At 38.9% G+C, this 16,763-nt stretch overlaps 2 protein-coding genes across 7 annotated transcripts in view; one reads left to right on the top strand and one right to left on the bottom strand.

The window, feature by feature from the left end:
• METTL15 (methyltransferase like 15) overlaps nt 1-12,000 on the bottom strand; it is a 465,972-nt gene extending 453,972 nt beyond the window's left edge. For 5 of the 6 annotated variants that reach the window (XR_004053697.1, XM_030918505.1, XM_030918506.1 and 2 more), the window contains exons 1-3: nt 11,895-12,000; nt 9,943-10,179; nt 6,730-7,016 (exon numbers count right to left, since the gene is read on the bottom strand). Coding sequence is in view for 5 of the 6 variants with exons in the window: in XM_030918505.1 (XP_030774365.1) it covers nt 6,730-6,999 (270 nt within the window). In the remaining variant the exon portion in view is untranslated. Of the gene's footprint in view, nt 1-6,729; nt 7,017-9,942; nt 10,180-11,881 lie in introns of all 6 variants that reach the window. The other variant, XM_030918503.1, reaches the window with a different exon arrangement.
• Nucleotides 12,001-12,149: 149 nt separating this feature from the next.
• Nucleotides 12,150-16,763, top strand: part of KIF18A (kinesin family member 18A) — a 91,510-nt gene continuing 86,896 nt past the window's right edge. Inside the window, exon 1 of the mRNA XM_010360526.2 lies at nt 12,150-12,285. The gene's annotated coding sequence lies outside the window, so the exon portion shown is untranslated. The remainder of the gene's footprint in view (nt 12,286-16,763) is intronic.

Below are 16,763 nucleotides of genomic sequence, written 5' to 3'. Positions count from 1 at the left end.
TCCTACTGTGGTGATAAACACATTCCTCAATTAAACAGTGGTCATAAGCTTATGAATACAAATTCTCCTCAACTTACATGGGGGTTACGTCCTGACAAACCCTTCATTACTTGAAAACACCATGTGGCAAAAATGCATTTAAGTACTTAACCTACTGAACATCATAGCTTAGCCTAACCTATCTTAAACATGCTGAGAACACTTACGTTACCCTACAGTTAGGCAAAATCAGCTATCACAAAGCCTATTTTATAATAAAGTTATTGACTATCTCATGTAATTTATATGAATATTGTGCTGAAACTTTAAAAAAGCATGGTTGTGGGGGCGGAGCAAGATGGCCGAATAGGAACAGCTCCAGTCTCCAACTCCCAGCGCAAGCGACACAGAAGACCGGTGATTTCTGCATTTTCAACTGAGGTACTGGGGTCGTCTCACTAGGGAGTGCCGGACAATCGGTGCTGGTCAGCTGCTGCAGCCTGACCAGCGAGAGCTGAAGCAGGGCGAGGCATCGCCTCACCTGGAAGCGCAAGGGGGAAGGGGATCCGTTTTCCTAGCCAGGGGAACTGAGACACACAACACCTGGAAAATCGGGTAACTCCCACCCCAATACTGCACTGTAAGCATACAGGCACACCAGGAGAATATATCCCAATCCTGGCCGGGAGGGTCCCACGCCCACGAAGCCTCCCTCACTGCTAACACAGCAGTCTGCCGCGATCTATCCGCAAGGCAGCAGCGAGGCTGGGGGAGGGGCGCCCGCCATTGCTGAGGCTTAAGTAGGTAAACAAAGCCGCTGGGAAGCTCGAACTGGGTGGAGCTCACAGCAGCTCAAGGAAGCCTGCCTGTCTCTGTAGTCTCCACCTCTGGGGACAGCGCACAGCTGAAGACCAACAGGGGAAGTAGCGGGAGCCGGTGCAGACGCGAACGACTCTGTCTGACAGCTTTGGGGAGAGCCGTGGATCTCCCAACGCGGAGGTTGAGATCTGAGAACGGACAGACTGCCTGCTCAGGTGTGTCTCTGACCCCTGAGTAGCCTAGCTGGGAGAAATCCCCCACTAGGGGCAGTCTGACACCCCACACCTCACAGGGTGGAGTACACCCCTGAGAGGAAACTTCCAAAGGAAGAATCAGACAGGTACACTCGCTGTTCAGCAATATTCTATCTTCGGCAACCTCTGCTGCTGTTACCCAGGCAAACAGGGTCTGGAGTGGACCTCAAGCAATCTCCAACAGACCAACAGACAGTCCTTCTGTCAGAAGGAAAACTATCAAACAGGAAGGACACCTATACCAAAACCCCATCAGTACGTCACCACCATCAAAGACCAGAGACAGATAAAACCACAAAGATGGGGAAGAAGCAGGGCAGAAAAGCTGGAAATTCAAAAAATAAGAGCGCATCTCCCCCTGCGAAGGAGCGCAGCCCATCGCCAGCAACGGATCAAAGCTGGTCAGAGAATGACTTGGACGAGAGGAGAGAAGAAGGCTTCAGTCCATCAAACTTATCAGAGCTAAAGGAGGAATTACGTACCCAGCGCAAAGAAACTAAAAATCTTGAAAAAAGAGTGGAAGAATTGACAGCTAGACTGATTAATGCAGAGAAGATCATAAACGAAATGACAGAGATGAAAACCATGACACGAGAAATACGTGACAAATGCACAAGCTTCAGTAACCGACTCGATCAACTGGAAGAAAGAGTATCAGCGATTGAAGATCAAATGAATGAAATGAAGCGAGAAGAGAAACCAAAAGAAAAAAGAAGAAAAAGAAATGAGCAAAGCCTGCAAGAAGTATGGGATTACGTAAAAAGACCAAATCTACGTCTGATTGGGGTGCCTGAAAGTGAGGGGGAAAATGGAACCAAGTTGGAAAACACTCTTCAGGATATCATCCAGGAGAACTTCCCCAACCTAGTAGGGCAGGACAACATTCAAATTCAGGAAATACAGAGAACGCCACAAAGATACTCCTCCAGAAGAGCAACTCCAAGACACATCATTGCCAGATTCACCAAAGTTGAAATGAAGGAAAAAATCTTAAGGGCAGCCAGAGAGAAAGGTCGGGTAACCCACAAAGGGAAGCCCATCAGACTAACAGCAGATCTCTCGGCAGAAACTCTACAAGCCAGAAGAGAGTGGGGGCCAATATTCAACGTTCTTAAAGAAAAGAATTTTAAACCTAGAATTTCATATCCAGCCAAACTAAGTTTCATAAGTGAAGGAGAAATAAAATCCTTTACAGATAAGCAAATGCTTAGAGATTTTGTCACCACCAGGCCTGCCTTACAAGAGACCCTGAAGGAAGCCCTAAACATGGAAACGAACAACCGGTACCAGCCATCACAAAAACATGCCAAAATGTAAAGACCATCGAGGCTAGGAAGAAACTGCATCGACTAACGAGCAAAATAACCAGTTAATATCATAATGGCAGGATCAAGTTCACACATAACAATATTAACCTTAAATGTTAATGGACTAAATGCTCCAATTAAAAGACACAGACTGGCAAACTGGATAAAGAGTCAAGACCCATCAGTCTGCTGTATTCAGGAGACCCATCTCACATGCAGAGACATACATAGGCTCAAAATAAAGAGATGGAGGAAGATCTACCAAGCAAATGGAGAACAAAAAAAAGCAGGGGTTGCAATCCTTGTCTCTGATAAAACAGACTTTAAACCATCAAAGATCAAAAGAGACAAAGAAGGCCATTACATAATGGTAAAGGGATCAATTCAACAGGAAGAGCTAACTCTCCTAAATATATATGCACCCAATACAGGAGCACCCAGATTCATAAAGCAAGTCCTTAGAGACTTACAAAGAGACTTAGACTCCCATACAATAATAATGGGAGACTTCAACACTCCGCTGTCAACATTAGACAGATCAACGAGACAGAAAGTTAACAAGGATATCCAGGAATTGAACTCATCTCTGCACCAAGCGGACCTAATAGACATCTATAGAACTCTCCACCCCAAATCAACAGAATATACATTCTTCTCAGCACCACATCGCACTTATTCCAAAATTGACCACATAATTGGAAGTAAAGCACTCCTCAGCAAATGTAAAAGAACAGAAATTATAACAAACTGTCTCTCAGACCACAGTGCAATCAAACTAGAACTCAGGACTAAGAAACTCAATCAAAACCGCTCAACTACATGGAAACTGAACAACCTGCTCCTGAATGACTACTGGGTACATAACGAAATGAAAGCGGAAATAAAGATGTTCTTTGAAACCAATGAGAACAAAGATACAACATACCAGAATCTCTGGGACACATTTAAAGCAGTGTGTAGAGGGAAATTTATAGCACTAAATGCCCACAAGAGAAAGCAGGAAAGATCTAAAATTGACACTCTAACATCACAATTAAAAGAACTAGAGAGGCAAGAGCAAACACATTCAAAAGCTAGCAGAAGGCAAGAAATAACTAAGATCAGAGCCGAACTGAAGGAGATAGAGACACAAAAAACCCTCCAAAAAATCAATGAATCCAGGAGTTGGTTTTTTGAAAAGATCAACAAAATTGACAGACCGCTAGCAAGGCTAATAAAGAAGAAAAGAGAGAGGAATCAAATAGATGCAATAAAAAATGATAAAGGGGATATCACCACTGACCCCACAGAAATACAAACTACCATCAGAGAATACTATAAACGCCTCTACGCAAATCAACTAGAAAATCTAGAAGAAATGGATAAATTCCTGGACACTTACACTCTCCCAAGGCTAAACCAGGAAGAAGTTGAATCCCTGAATAGACCAATAGTAGGCTCTGAAATTGAGGCAACAATTAATAGCCTACCCACCAAAAAAAGTCCAGGACCAGATGGATTCACAGCTGAATTCTACCAGACGTACAAGGAGGAGCTGGTACCATTCCTTCTGAAATTATTCCAATCAATAGAAAAAGAGGGAATCCTCCCTAACTCATTTTATGAGGCCAACATCATCCTCATACCAAAGCCTGGCAGAGACACATCAAAAAAAGAGAATTTTAGACCAATATCCCCGATGAACATTGATGCAAAAATTCTCAATAAAATACTGGCAAACCGGATTCAGCAGCACATCAAAAAGCTTATCCACCATGATCAAGTGGGCTTCATCCCTGGGATGCAAGGCTGGTTCAACATTCGCAAATCAATAAATGTAATCCAGCATATAAACAGAACCAAAGACAAGAACCACATGATTGTCTCAATAGATGCAGAAAAGGCTTTTGACAAAATTCAACAGCCCTTCATGCTAAAAACGCTCAATAAATTCGGTATTGATGGAACGTACCTCAAAATAATAAGAGCTATTTATGACAAACCCACAGCTAATATCATACTGAATGGGCAAAAACTGGAAAAATTCCCTTTGAAAACTGGCACAAGACAGGGATGCCCTCTCTCACCACTCCTATTCAACATAGTGTTGGAAGTTCTGGCTAGGGCAATCAGGCAAGAGAAAGAAATCAAGGGTATTCAGTTAGGAAACGAAGAAGTCAAATTGTCCCTGTTTGCAGATGACATGATTGTATATTTAGAAAACCCCATCGTCTCAGCCCAAAATCTCCTTAAGCTGATAAGCAACTTCAGCAAAGTCTCAGGATACAAAATTAATGTGCAAAAATCACAAGCATTCTTATACACCAGTAACAGACAAGCAGAGAGCCAAATCAGGAATGAACTTCCATTCACAATTGCTTCAAAGAGAATAAAATACCTAGGAATCCAGCTTACAAGGGATGTAAAGGACCTCTTCAAGGAGAACTACAAACCACTGCTCAGTGAAATAAAAGAGGACACAAACAAATGGAAGAACATACCATGCTCATGGATAGGAAGAATCAATATCGTGAAAATGGCCATACTCCCCAAGGTTATTTATAGATTCAATGCCATCCCCATCAAGCTACCAATGAGTTTCTTCACAGAATTGGAAAAAACTGCTTTAAAGTTCATATGGAACCAAAAAAGAGCCCGCATTGCCAAGACAATCCTAAGTCAAAAGGACAAAGCTGGAGGCGTCACGCTACCTGACTTCAAACTATACTACAAGGCTACAGTCACCAAAACAGCATGGTACTGGTACCAAAACAGAGATATAGACCAATGGAACAGAACAGAGTCCTCAGAAATAATACCACACATCTACAGCCATCTGATCTTTGACAAACCTGAGAGAAACAAGAAATGGGGAAAGGATTCCCTATTTAATAAATGGTGCTGGGAAAATTGGCTAGCCATAAGTAGAAAGCTGAAACTGGATCCTTTCCTTACCCCTTATACGAAGATTAATTCAAGATGGATTAGAGACTTAAATGTTAGACCTAATACCATAAAAACCCTAGAAGAAAATCTAGGTAGTACCATTCAGGACATAGGCATGGGTAAGGACTTCATGTCTAAAACACCAAAAGCAATGGCAGCAAAAGCAAAAATTGACAAATGGGATCTAATTAAACTAAAGAGCTTTTGCACAGCAAAAGAAACTACCATCAGAGTGAACAGGCAACCTACAGAATGGGAGAAAATTTTTGCAACCTACTCATCTGACAAAGGGCTAATATCCAGAATCTACAAAGAACTCAAACAAATATACGAGAAAAAAACAAACAACCCCATCAAAAAGTGGGGAAAGGATATGAACAGACATTTCTCAAAAGAAGATATTCATACAGCCAACAGACACATGAAAAAATGCTCATCATCACTCGCCATCAGAGAAATGCAAATCAAAACCACAATGAGATACCATCTCACACCAGTTAGAATGGCAATCATTAAGAAGTCAGGAAACAACAGGTGTTGGAGAGGATGTGGAGAAATAGGAACACTTTTACACTGTTGGTGGGATTGTAAACTAGTTCAACCATTATGGAAAACAGTATGGCAATTCCTCAAGGATCTAGAACTAGATGTACCATATGACCCAGCCATCCCACTACTGGGTATATACCCAAAGGATTATAAATTAGTCTACTACAAAGACACATGTACACGTATGTTTATTGCGGCACTATTCACAATAGCAAAGACTTGGAATCAACCCAAATGTCCATCTGTGACAGACTGGATTGAGAAAATGTGGCACATATACACCATGGAATACTATGCAGCCATAAAAAAGGATGAGTTTGCGTCCTTTGTAGGGACATGGATGCAGCTGGAAACCATCATTCTTAGCAAACTATCACAAGAACAGAAAACCAAACACCGCATGTTCTCACTCATAGGTGGGAACTGAACAATGAGATCACTTGGACTCGGGAAGGGGAACATCACGCACAGGGGCCTATCATGGGGAGGGGGGAGGGGGGAGGAGGGAGGGCTTGCATTGGGGAGTTATACAAGATATAAATGATGAATTGATGGGTGCTGACGAGTTGATGGGTGCAGCACACCAACATGGCATAAGTATACATATGTAACAAACCTGCACGTTATGCACATGTACCCTAGAACTTAAAGTATAATAATAAAAAAAAAAAAAAAAAAAAGAAAAAAAAAAAAATAAAAAATAAAAAAGCATGGTTGTATGGTACTCAAAAGTACAATTTCTACTGAATGTGTATAATTTCCACATCAACCATGAAAAGTTGGGGTTCATCTGTATACTAAAGGGCACTGGACTGTATACCTTAAAATTATGAATATTACAATAAGCGAATTTTATCTCAACAAAAAATGGGTTAAGAAATAAAAATTCAACTCACCTGTCCTTTTTGTGGTGACAAACAATGCACAACTTCATCCACCATTACTGGAATATGTAATTTAGCCATAGTTTCAAAATCTCTATCTTGAGATCTGTGTAACTCCTGGGCTTGAGTTTGATCTGTTTGCTCCTGGGCTTCATATTCTCTATATTTTTCTGCTGTAGTATGTATTCTCTTTGGCCAGACACCTAAATTAGGTATGCCAGATGCCAACCAACATGAAAGACATTCTTTATACATTCTACAAAAATACGGATACCGAAGCATTCTGTAGGTAAACAAATCTAGAAAAAAAAATTAAAATATGATCGTTGGATTTTTTTAAAAGAATGTTCTAATACTTGGGGAAAATCAAATTAATATGCAATATTTAGCACATCAAAAAAAGTTAAGACTCATGATCTGAACATCTTAAACAAGTAAAGGTAACAAACTCTTCTTATATATGCAAAGCAAGGAACCTAAGAGGACCCAGAGACATAATTTAAATACAATTTTTAATGTAGCCTAATACGTTCTAATATAATTAACATTTCAACCATTAGGGATATGAAAATTGATTATTAGGTCAACATTTTTATGAAATATACTTTTTTGAATTTTAATTAAGGCTAAAAAGTAGATTCAATGAATTAAAACTGTCTATTTGAAAAGTAATCAGGATGACTGAACAGATTATAAGTATCATACTTTAGGTTCAGATGGTCTTCTATTTCAAGCTCTTCTATTTGTTTTTCTCACAATGCTAAATTCTCATCTTCAGAGACTATCCCTGAGAAAAGACTACGCATGCACATCCAAAAAAAAAAAAAAGATAATCAGTCTGTCAGTCTGATTCTCTGATGAGATCATCTCCTTGTACCCTGTATCAGTGGAGTGTACATCAGTTTAAACTGTAACTGTATAAACACTCAACTGAGCACACTTTGGTATTTCATGTCTACCTTTAATTATCTGTCCTCTGCACCCAAAAAATAAATAATTGATATATTCCTTGGATTTACCATATGTGCTCCATTTTCTTAAGCAATCCATAACTCTTTAAAATGCAGAAGAAAAAAAGGATTTATATAAATATATTACTAACAGACCTTTTGAAAACATCATGCATTTTATACCCAGTTGGTTTCAAGCAAAGTTTTTGATACTACCACAGTAAACACCATTTGATACTACCCAGTTAACATTATTCTTTCCTCACAGGTTATTAGTTATTTAAGAATATGACCCACACCTTTGTATACACAAAATAAGATGCATATCAGTGCTTAATGACTGTTTTCTGAAGAAAATGAATGAATGGATTAATTCCAGACTCCACAGAATTAGCACTGTTATCAATCCTCACTTTGGGAAATTTCACCTGTATGACTGACCCCACCAAAAACCATATGTTCTCAAAATACTACAAGAGGCATAAATCCCATTTAAATATGTCTGTCTTTCCTTTTGCAATTAAAAAAAAATTAAAAACGTTGAAAAGCTGATCACATGTAATAAAATACAAAGAAATACAAATATAATATAACATCAACAAGATGTTACCTTGAGAATATGTTAACTTTACCAAAGCTATAATCTGCAGAATTGTGTGGCAAATGTGACACCGAAAAAACGTGGGGGGAAGAAAAATGAGTGATCTAAGTAGATTTTTGGTTGCTTAGCAGCAACAAAATAGTCAAATTATTAATTATGCCTAAGGTTTCTGGAAAGCTTACAAAAGTAAGCTCAACTACCCTCTGATTTATTGTTTCTAACAGTTTACAAAATAATAGCTAACATTTATTTAGCACTTACTAAGCACCACTTACTACTATAACCACACTACATGCACTACCTCATTCAATCCTTACCACAACTCCTGAAATATTATGATTCCCATTTTATAGACAGGTAAAACAGAGAAGTAATTTGCCAAAGGCTACACAGCTAGAGAGCTGTAAAGCTAAAATTGTAACAGTCTATACCCAGAGCCTGAACTCAATCTCCATGCTATAAACATAGCCCACTGGAACTATTTAATCCACTTATGTAATTTAATAGTACTTCAATTAAATTGACTATATATTTGTAATATCTCATAAATTAGATTCATTTTATTAAGGAATCGACATCTTATGGCTTGGCTCTGCTCCACTTAAAAATAACAGTATGCTGTGGGGTTCCCAGTAACGAACGTACAATGTATAGGCCTAAAAAGTGAAATCTGGAACAACCTACCCTGTATGTCTAGATTTTGATAACTAAAAGAAAAGTAGTGTCATCAATTCTAACATAGGAATAAGAACCATACCGGAAAAAGCAGAGTAGCGGGGAAAAAAAAACAAACAAACAAACAAAAAACGCTATCACTTGCATTTAATTCTTTTTCTACTGCATTCAGTTTCTATGTGTTTATTCAGCTATGGTCAAGGCACAAAGCCTGAATATTTTATTATGAACTAATTACCTGCCAACTTGGGTCAACCTGGAGAAAGGGTGACAAATAGTTCATTTTCCTCTTGTTTCCTGCAATACCTCCCTAAAAAATGGAAGGTGGGGGAGTGGTATGCTCTAAAAAAAATTATATTCTTCTCTTTTGTAGCCCAGTTTCCTACCAGATAACTTACAGCTCTCCCGTAGTCTGCTAGGAGCCAGCCACCCTAAATGATTCAAGATTAAGTTCCCTCTGGTCATAAGTAAGGAAGCAAGGAGTCAGGAAAGCTGCCTCTGTGATCTCCTAGTTAAGTCACTTAACTTTTCTCTACAAGCAAAGTTCACTTTTGGTTGTTGAGAGCACAAAATTGGCCAGATTACTCTTTTAATTGTGAAAACACACAGGTGAGTGATGCCCATGAAGGATACTCCCTCAAGGGCTCTAACAATTATAATCATTGCAGTCAATTTTCTCCTGCAAGGAAATCCTGTTTGAAAACGTAATTTTTAAGGACAAAAACGCGACGTGGCGGCTGTCACACAATCACTGAGAAAAGTGAAAGAGGTTCTAAGGAAAGAGAAAAATACACGCTTTTGCCTAAGAATTACACTGTGACGACGAAAAACTTTTCGGAAACTTCCAAACCCAGGTTGAAGGCGTGCTGAAGAGAGGGAAAGGGTACAGGGGCGTATACATCCTTTGCTCCGGGCGAATCCAGCGACCCCTGTGGAGTACCCCCAAAGGTTTGGTGGTTTCCAAAAAGAGTTCCCGAGACTTGGTCACCTTCTCCTCACCTGAGGCAGGAAGACTTCTCAGCTGGCCTCTAACTTGGGCCAGTGACTACCACTACGGTCCTGAAGAACCTGAATGTGCCGCACGTCTAGGTCCTGCCCCTGGGGGAAACTTGCAAGGACGGACAGATTGGGTCCACGTCCGCCCCAGCAACTCAGGACCGTCTGCCTTTGGTTCCGCTGCTTCCAGCCTCAGCTGCGAAAGGGTCCTATTGGCGCTGGGGTTTCCAAACGACTTTCCTGGGGGAAATAAATAAGACCTCACTATTGCCATGTTTCAATTCACTTTTACTTCTTCCATTTTTACTTTTTGGTCTGAAACAACTTTAAATCTAACTTTGAATTTATCCTTATCTCTACTCTTCGGTTTACAATGAAAGTACATTAAACTTGTGTTCTGATAACACAGCAGTTATACTCCAATTTTTAACTAGAAGTGGGAATTTCTGTCTCATTAGCTCTGTATGTTTAGAAATTACAAGACGCAAGGTGGCATAGTAGTGGGATTGATTGTAAAGTCAAAATCTCTCTGCTCTAAACAAATGTACAATTCCTTTAAAATACGGACCGCATCATCTGAACACTGCTAAATGGCAAGTGTAACACTAAATTTGAAATCTAAAGTACTTGGATTAGGTGTGAAAACATCTGTGGCACTGATAAACCTTATACAACGTGGATGTCAAAAAATACAAAATTTAAAACACTTCTATTCTTCACCAATGATCCATGCAATTTTACAAGCAACTGGCAAAATATGCATATTTTCAGACTGGATTAAGATAGTCTCTTAATGTCACTTAATCCAGACAGTATCTCAGAGACAAATGACTCAATTCTGAATTGCCTTGCTTGTATAGTTCAAGACAAAATTTTGTGTTAGGGATTTTCTGAAAACTTCAGTTTTCTCTCAGAAAAATTAAAATAACAGTACCTATGTCTCATGGGCTGTTTTGAGAATTAAATGAGAGACCATATGTAAAGAGACAAATAAAATACCTGGGAAGTCAAAACATAAAGTACTATACAGTGAGTTCTTACTGGAAATAAAGATATCTCGATTTTATTACCAAGCCCAGCAGCACACAAATAACCATTTCATTAGCTAAGATACAAGTAATACCACCAAAAATAAGTAGTAGCTTTATTGATCCTGTCTAGTGATCAGAAAGAATAATATAACATGCATCATATACAATACACAATACTCCCGATTTTCCTCAACAGGAAATAAATGTCCATAATACAGAGGTTTCCATACATTGTTGCATTTATAACGCTCTGCATGGGTAAGAGTCATCCTATTTATAAAGTGATATTGAATCAACAGAATATAAGCTCCAAGATGGAAGAAAGTTTGATTCTACAACTATTGTGTGTCTAAAATCTAAATAATTGCTAAATGAATGGATACAATAACAGTAATATATAGAACAATGAAATTCAGATACTGTTATTAAAAATAACCTGCCAAAGTTATTTTAGCAAATATATTTCCCATTTGTTCCAGGTATTTTCTCTCTTTTTAAAGTGTATATTCTGAAATAATATCTGTAACCTGGGACTTAAAAAAAATAACTTCACCTAATAACAAACCAAGCCAAAATCTTTAACTAAATTTATTGTGTTATGCCATCATTAGACAGAGAATGTAAAAAGTAACCAAACAGAAAATAGTTTCACAGTCAGTACTAATGGGAGTAGGCCTGGAAGTCCTGAGAAATGAACCCTGAGGCCTCAACCCAAAAGATCTCCAATTAATTCAGGTGAAGAGACCCCACATTTTGGCCCATATGAATGTGTCTGGAAGGAACAGGTCCCTACAACTTCCTGGAGGCCTCACTACTCAGAGAAAAGAAAATAAACACCCAGAACCCATTAATCCACACCCAAACTCCACCTCTCCCCCTAGCAGAGGGAATAGGCCAACCCCTGCCCGCACCAGTCTCACTCACACCCTGAACTCTGGGACCCGGCCCTGCACCCGCGGGTCCAGAGAAGGCCTGGTGATCTCAAGTAACTGCCTCCCACCGGCAGCTCTGGTCTAGCCCCGCCCACTTTGGCCACCGCCTCCGGAAACGGCCTCGAGGGTTGCCACGGTGACGAGAAAGCTAAGCGCTTCCCCAGCGCCGCCCGGCTGAGCTTCTTGGCGCCAAGCTGCCGCGAGCCGTGACAGCGTCCGACGTGATGACATCACGCGGGCGGCAGCCAATGAAACGAGGCGCTGAGGAAGGTGGCTTGGGTTTGAATATTGTAGTTGAGTCTGAAGCGCCGGGAGGCGGACATTAAAGTGAAGAGGTTGCGGTATCCTGGCTTGGGCCTGAAGTGAGCGAGCGGCGCATGAAGGTAAAACTGGACTCTAGGACACTGCTTTTGGTGACCTGTATTATTGGAAACGGAAGATCCTGCCGCTTCAGGTCTAGAAGACCAGGTGGGCTTCTTGACAAACACAGAAGCGTTGAGGGGTGGGTGAGGGATCAGGGTCCCTGGGGAGAAAGTGAGAGGAAAAAGGGATTCAGAACCTGCTAAGAGCACAGCACTGCTTGACCGTAATCCTCCACTGCTCAGCTGGAAGGGCAGGGATCCTCTTCCTTAAGTTCTGAGAGGAAGGTCTTAAGTTTTAAAGGGCATCTTGGCCCCTTTCCCACCCTTTGGCAGAGAACTTTAACTGTCCAGCACGTTGCAGTGTCAACTTTCTTCCGGACTCCAAAATCGGGCTGTTTTCTTTCAGACGCACATATAAGCGTACCCCTGGGTTACCTATCAAACGAGGAGTTTTTGTTCATCACTGCATAAGTTTTGTCTGACGAGCTTTAACTGTTAGTCTTGCACTGGTCAATCGGGAACCCCTCCCGAGCCCCAGTTGTGGATAGCATCAAGATAAAACTCGTTCTGCCTAACGGGATTGCCGAGGATCAGATGAGGTACGGAAGAGATAGTGTTTGGCAAATACTCTGCAAATGAAATTAAACTGTAAACACAGAATCCGTCCTATCGTCTGTTCTTGGTTTCCGCAGGACTTTTTTTTTTTTTTTTTTTTTTTAGGAGCTCATTAGTCTCTCAGTTACAGAGGAGCCAAGACTGACTACTGTTTATTATATGAGAAGACAGTATTTGACCAGAACGGACTGATTTTGTGGTATAATATATAGTTTAGATTATGGAATAATTAGGTAGAAATTTAGGCACTCTACAGATTTTAATTGTTAGTATCATTCCACCACATCTAACCTCCTGTTTCGTTTTTGGAAGGTTTTTATGAACTTTGGTGCTAGAGAATGTGATATCAAATGACTATATAGTGCTTCTTTTTAAGTTCGTATTATTTTGTAAGAACTATTTCAATAAAGATTATCTACAAAGCACAATCACAAAGAAAAAAATTTTTAAAGATTATCTGCCTTTAATGGTAGTAATTAATCTCCTCTTCTATTATTTATTCATTTATCTGAGACAAAGTCTCTCTGTGGCCCAGGCTGGAGTGCACTGGCGTGATCGCCGCTCACTGCAACCTCCACCTCCCGGGTTCAAGCAGTTCTCGTGCCTCAGCCTCCCGAGTAGCTGGGATTACACGTATTTGCCACCACACTCGGCTAATTTTTGTATCTTTGGTAGAGACGGGGATTCACTATGTTGGCCAGGCTGGTCTCGGACTCCTGACTTCAAGCCATCTGCCCGCCTCGGCCTCCCAAAGTGCAGGAATTACAGGTTTGAGGCAGGGCATCCAGCCTTTCCTCTTCTGTTGTTGAAAAGTATTTACAAATACATAATATTTTTATATTAAAAGTGCATCTTGTCCCATCATAGAAATACTCCAAATCAATTAAGGGACACAATAAAAATGATTTTTTTTTTTTTTTTTTTTTTTTTTTTTTTGCTGACAACTGTGAAAACTAAGAGGAAAAAAAAAAATAGCTCAACTGTCAGTGCCGGCCTTCCCTCCAGTTGAACTTTTTATTCTTCTCTGATGGTTGTAAATTAGTGGGAGTAGTGCTCCCAAGACTGATATTCCAAAGAGAGCTTTAAGATGGATGAAGACTGTAGATGATAATGTTGAGTATCGTTTTCAGTCCTATACAGTGTTTGTTGAATCTGAATCTAATTCAGGTTTGAGTTTGTATTTAATATATCGTAACTGTCACTCTACTTCTGTATCATTGTTTGGAAGCATTCTCTTCTGGTTCCAGTAGAACCTAGTTGTTAAGAACATGGACTTTGGATTTGTACCTGGTGAGGAGTTTGTGTTTTATTCTTATGGTGAGAAGTCATTGGAGACTTTAGAACAGGTGAATGCCTTATGATGCATCACATGATCTGAATGCTTTTGATGAAAGTATCAGTGAATACAATCAATGAATTAAATTTATTATAATACTTTCATAAAATTAGGGGTGAATCTTTGACCTAATTGACTTATATTTGACATTTGGTTCCCCACTTGTTATGTCATCTTGGAAAAGTTACTTATCCTGAGGCTAAGTCTTTGTTTTTGTAAAATGGAAGTGATACAACCTTATGTGATTATTACAAGGATTGAATGCAATGACAAATGTCAAGTGTTTACTATAATGCCTGACACCGAGTGTATGTACTCAAATTATAAGCATTGTTGTTCATTATTAATTATCACCATATCAACCTAATCTAAGCATTGTTATATAAAAGCATACTTATTGAGAATGGCCACTGTGTGATATCTGACAAGTACAGAGAAATCATAATCAGTTTTATTTTAACATTCAAGAGCTCCTGTGTCAGGCCCTGAGGTTTCTATCAAAAGTAAGCAAAGATAAGAGAGTAGTACCAGTAGCTGAGTTTTGGGGGAAATAGGGAGATTTTGGTCAAAGGGTACACTTTAAGTTATAAGATAAATAAGTTCATGGCATTTAATGTACAGCATGAATGGTGATAGATGTATTAATTTAATTGAGGTAATCATTACATAATGTATAAGCATATGAGATCATCACATTGTACTGTACATCTTGATTATATACAATCTTTGCCAATTAAATGTTTTAAAATTTCTAAAAAAATAAGCAATATATATTTTTAACTTCCATAAGAAAATTTCTGAGGGTTAATATTTACATGAGGGAGAGTAGTGATTAAGTACTTGGCCTTTAGATTCAGTCAGTCTGAGTTCAAATCCCATGTCATGTGCTTCCTCAGCTGTGTGACTTTAGCCAGTTAATTTCTCTGTACTACACTTTCTCCCTTAATAAAATAGGAATGACAGTACAGTGTTTATGTCATAGGGTTGTTATGAGGATTTAATAAGAGTATGTCAATTGTTTAGTACATTTCTATTTGTGGGATATGAGCTCCATAGAAAATATAACTTATTGTTACTAAATGAAATGTTGCGATTAAGGTAAATTTTAATAGTGGTTTTGTTGTTGTTGTTTGTTTTAAAATAAAAATACCTAGACCTTGTTTAAAATTTAAATAGTACAAAAGAGTATGAAATGGAAAATAAACCTATCTCTCACTCAGACCTTCCTATTTCCCCTCCACGGGGAAAGTGGTATTACCAATTTCTTGTGTACCCTTCTGGGAATGACCATGCATATACATATATATCTTTTAAAAATACAAATGGTAAGATGCTATAAGTCTATTAAATCTGTATTGGTTTATTCATTCAACAAGTATATATTGGGTCCTAAATATTTGACAAGCAGTGTCCTAGGTGCTAGTGTACAGATGAACTCTGTGCTCTCAAGTGCTTACATTCTAGAGGGAAAACAAGCAATAAACATGTAACCCGATAAAATATACTTTCCAATTACTGCTAAATTCGAGGAAGAAAAATAAACCTGGTAAGGGATTGGAGAGGCAAAGGCAGGGTGACACTATTTTGGATAGATTCTTTAGGGAAAGCCTCTGTAAAGTGGCATTTGAACAGAGACCTGAAAAATGAAGTGAGGGATTACAATTTGCAAATATCTGGAGGTAATGCCTGCCAGTAAGCAAAAATGCAAAAGCCAGGAGGCCAAAACAAGACTGAAGTGTTTTAGGAATGCTAAGAAAGTCATTGCAGCTGAAGCAGAATAATGAAGTGGAGAGACAACAGTAGAAGTCATTGTCAGAGAGGTAGACAGGGCCATATGTGGAATTTATAGGCCATGGTAAGGAATTTGTATTTTATTCTTATTGTGAGAAGTCATTGGATAGTTTAGAGCAGGTAAATGACATGCAATACATATCATGATCTGAAAGCTTTTGAAGAAAGTATCAGTGCATACAATCAATGAATTAAATAAAATTTATTATTGTACTTGCATATAATTAGGGGTAAATCTTTAATCTGAGATGAGCACCAGCTACATTTAAGTTAAAAATTGACCTGTTCAACTTGGCTTATTACCATGCAAGTATTCAGAATAAATAGATTTTAATACCTCATTAAACATTACAGAGGCATGAGCTGTTCTACATAAATGAATCTTCCAGAAAATTGAATATTAGCTTTGCTAAGTAATAAAGTATTTTAACCACACTCAATGATGAAAATAAAACATGATCTTCCCATTTCTTTTATTTTATAAACAAGAAATTGGGAACATTGTTTCTTTCTTATTTTTTTCTTTTTGATGCCTCAGGATTCTCATTGTGATTGCCTGTTGTTGTCAACTACTGTACTCTAATATGTTGTTTCTCTTGGAGATATACGTTTTCTGTTTCCCTCTACTCTAAATGAGTAAATTGCTTTTTGGGGTCTCTGAGCACTTTTTATAGTTTATTAATTCATTCATTGGTATATTTGAAAATTTACTATATATTAGACTCTCTACGAGAGAATAGGGGTATAAATTAAAAGT

The sequence above is a fragment of the Rhinopithecus roxellana genome, chromosome 15, assembly GCF_007565055.1.
Source record: "Rhinopithecus roxellana isolate Shanxi Qingling chromosome 15, ASM756505v1, whole genome shotgun sequence".
NCBI classification, from domain to species: domain Eukaryota; kingdom Metazoa; phylum Chordata; class Mammalia; order Primates; family Cercopithecidae; genus Rhinopithecus; species Rhinopithecus roxellana.
Note: the sequence above shows the minus strand (reverse complement) of the source record. Positions and strands in the feature narration are given on the sequence as shown.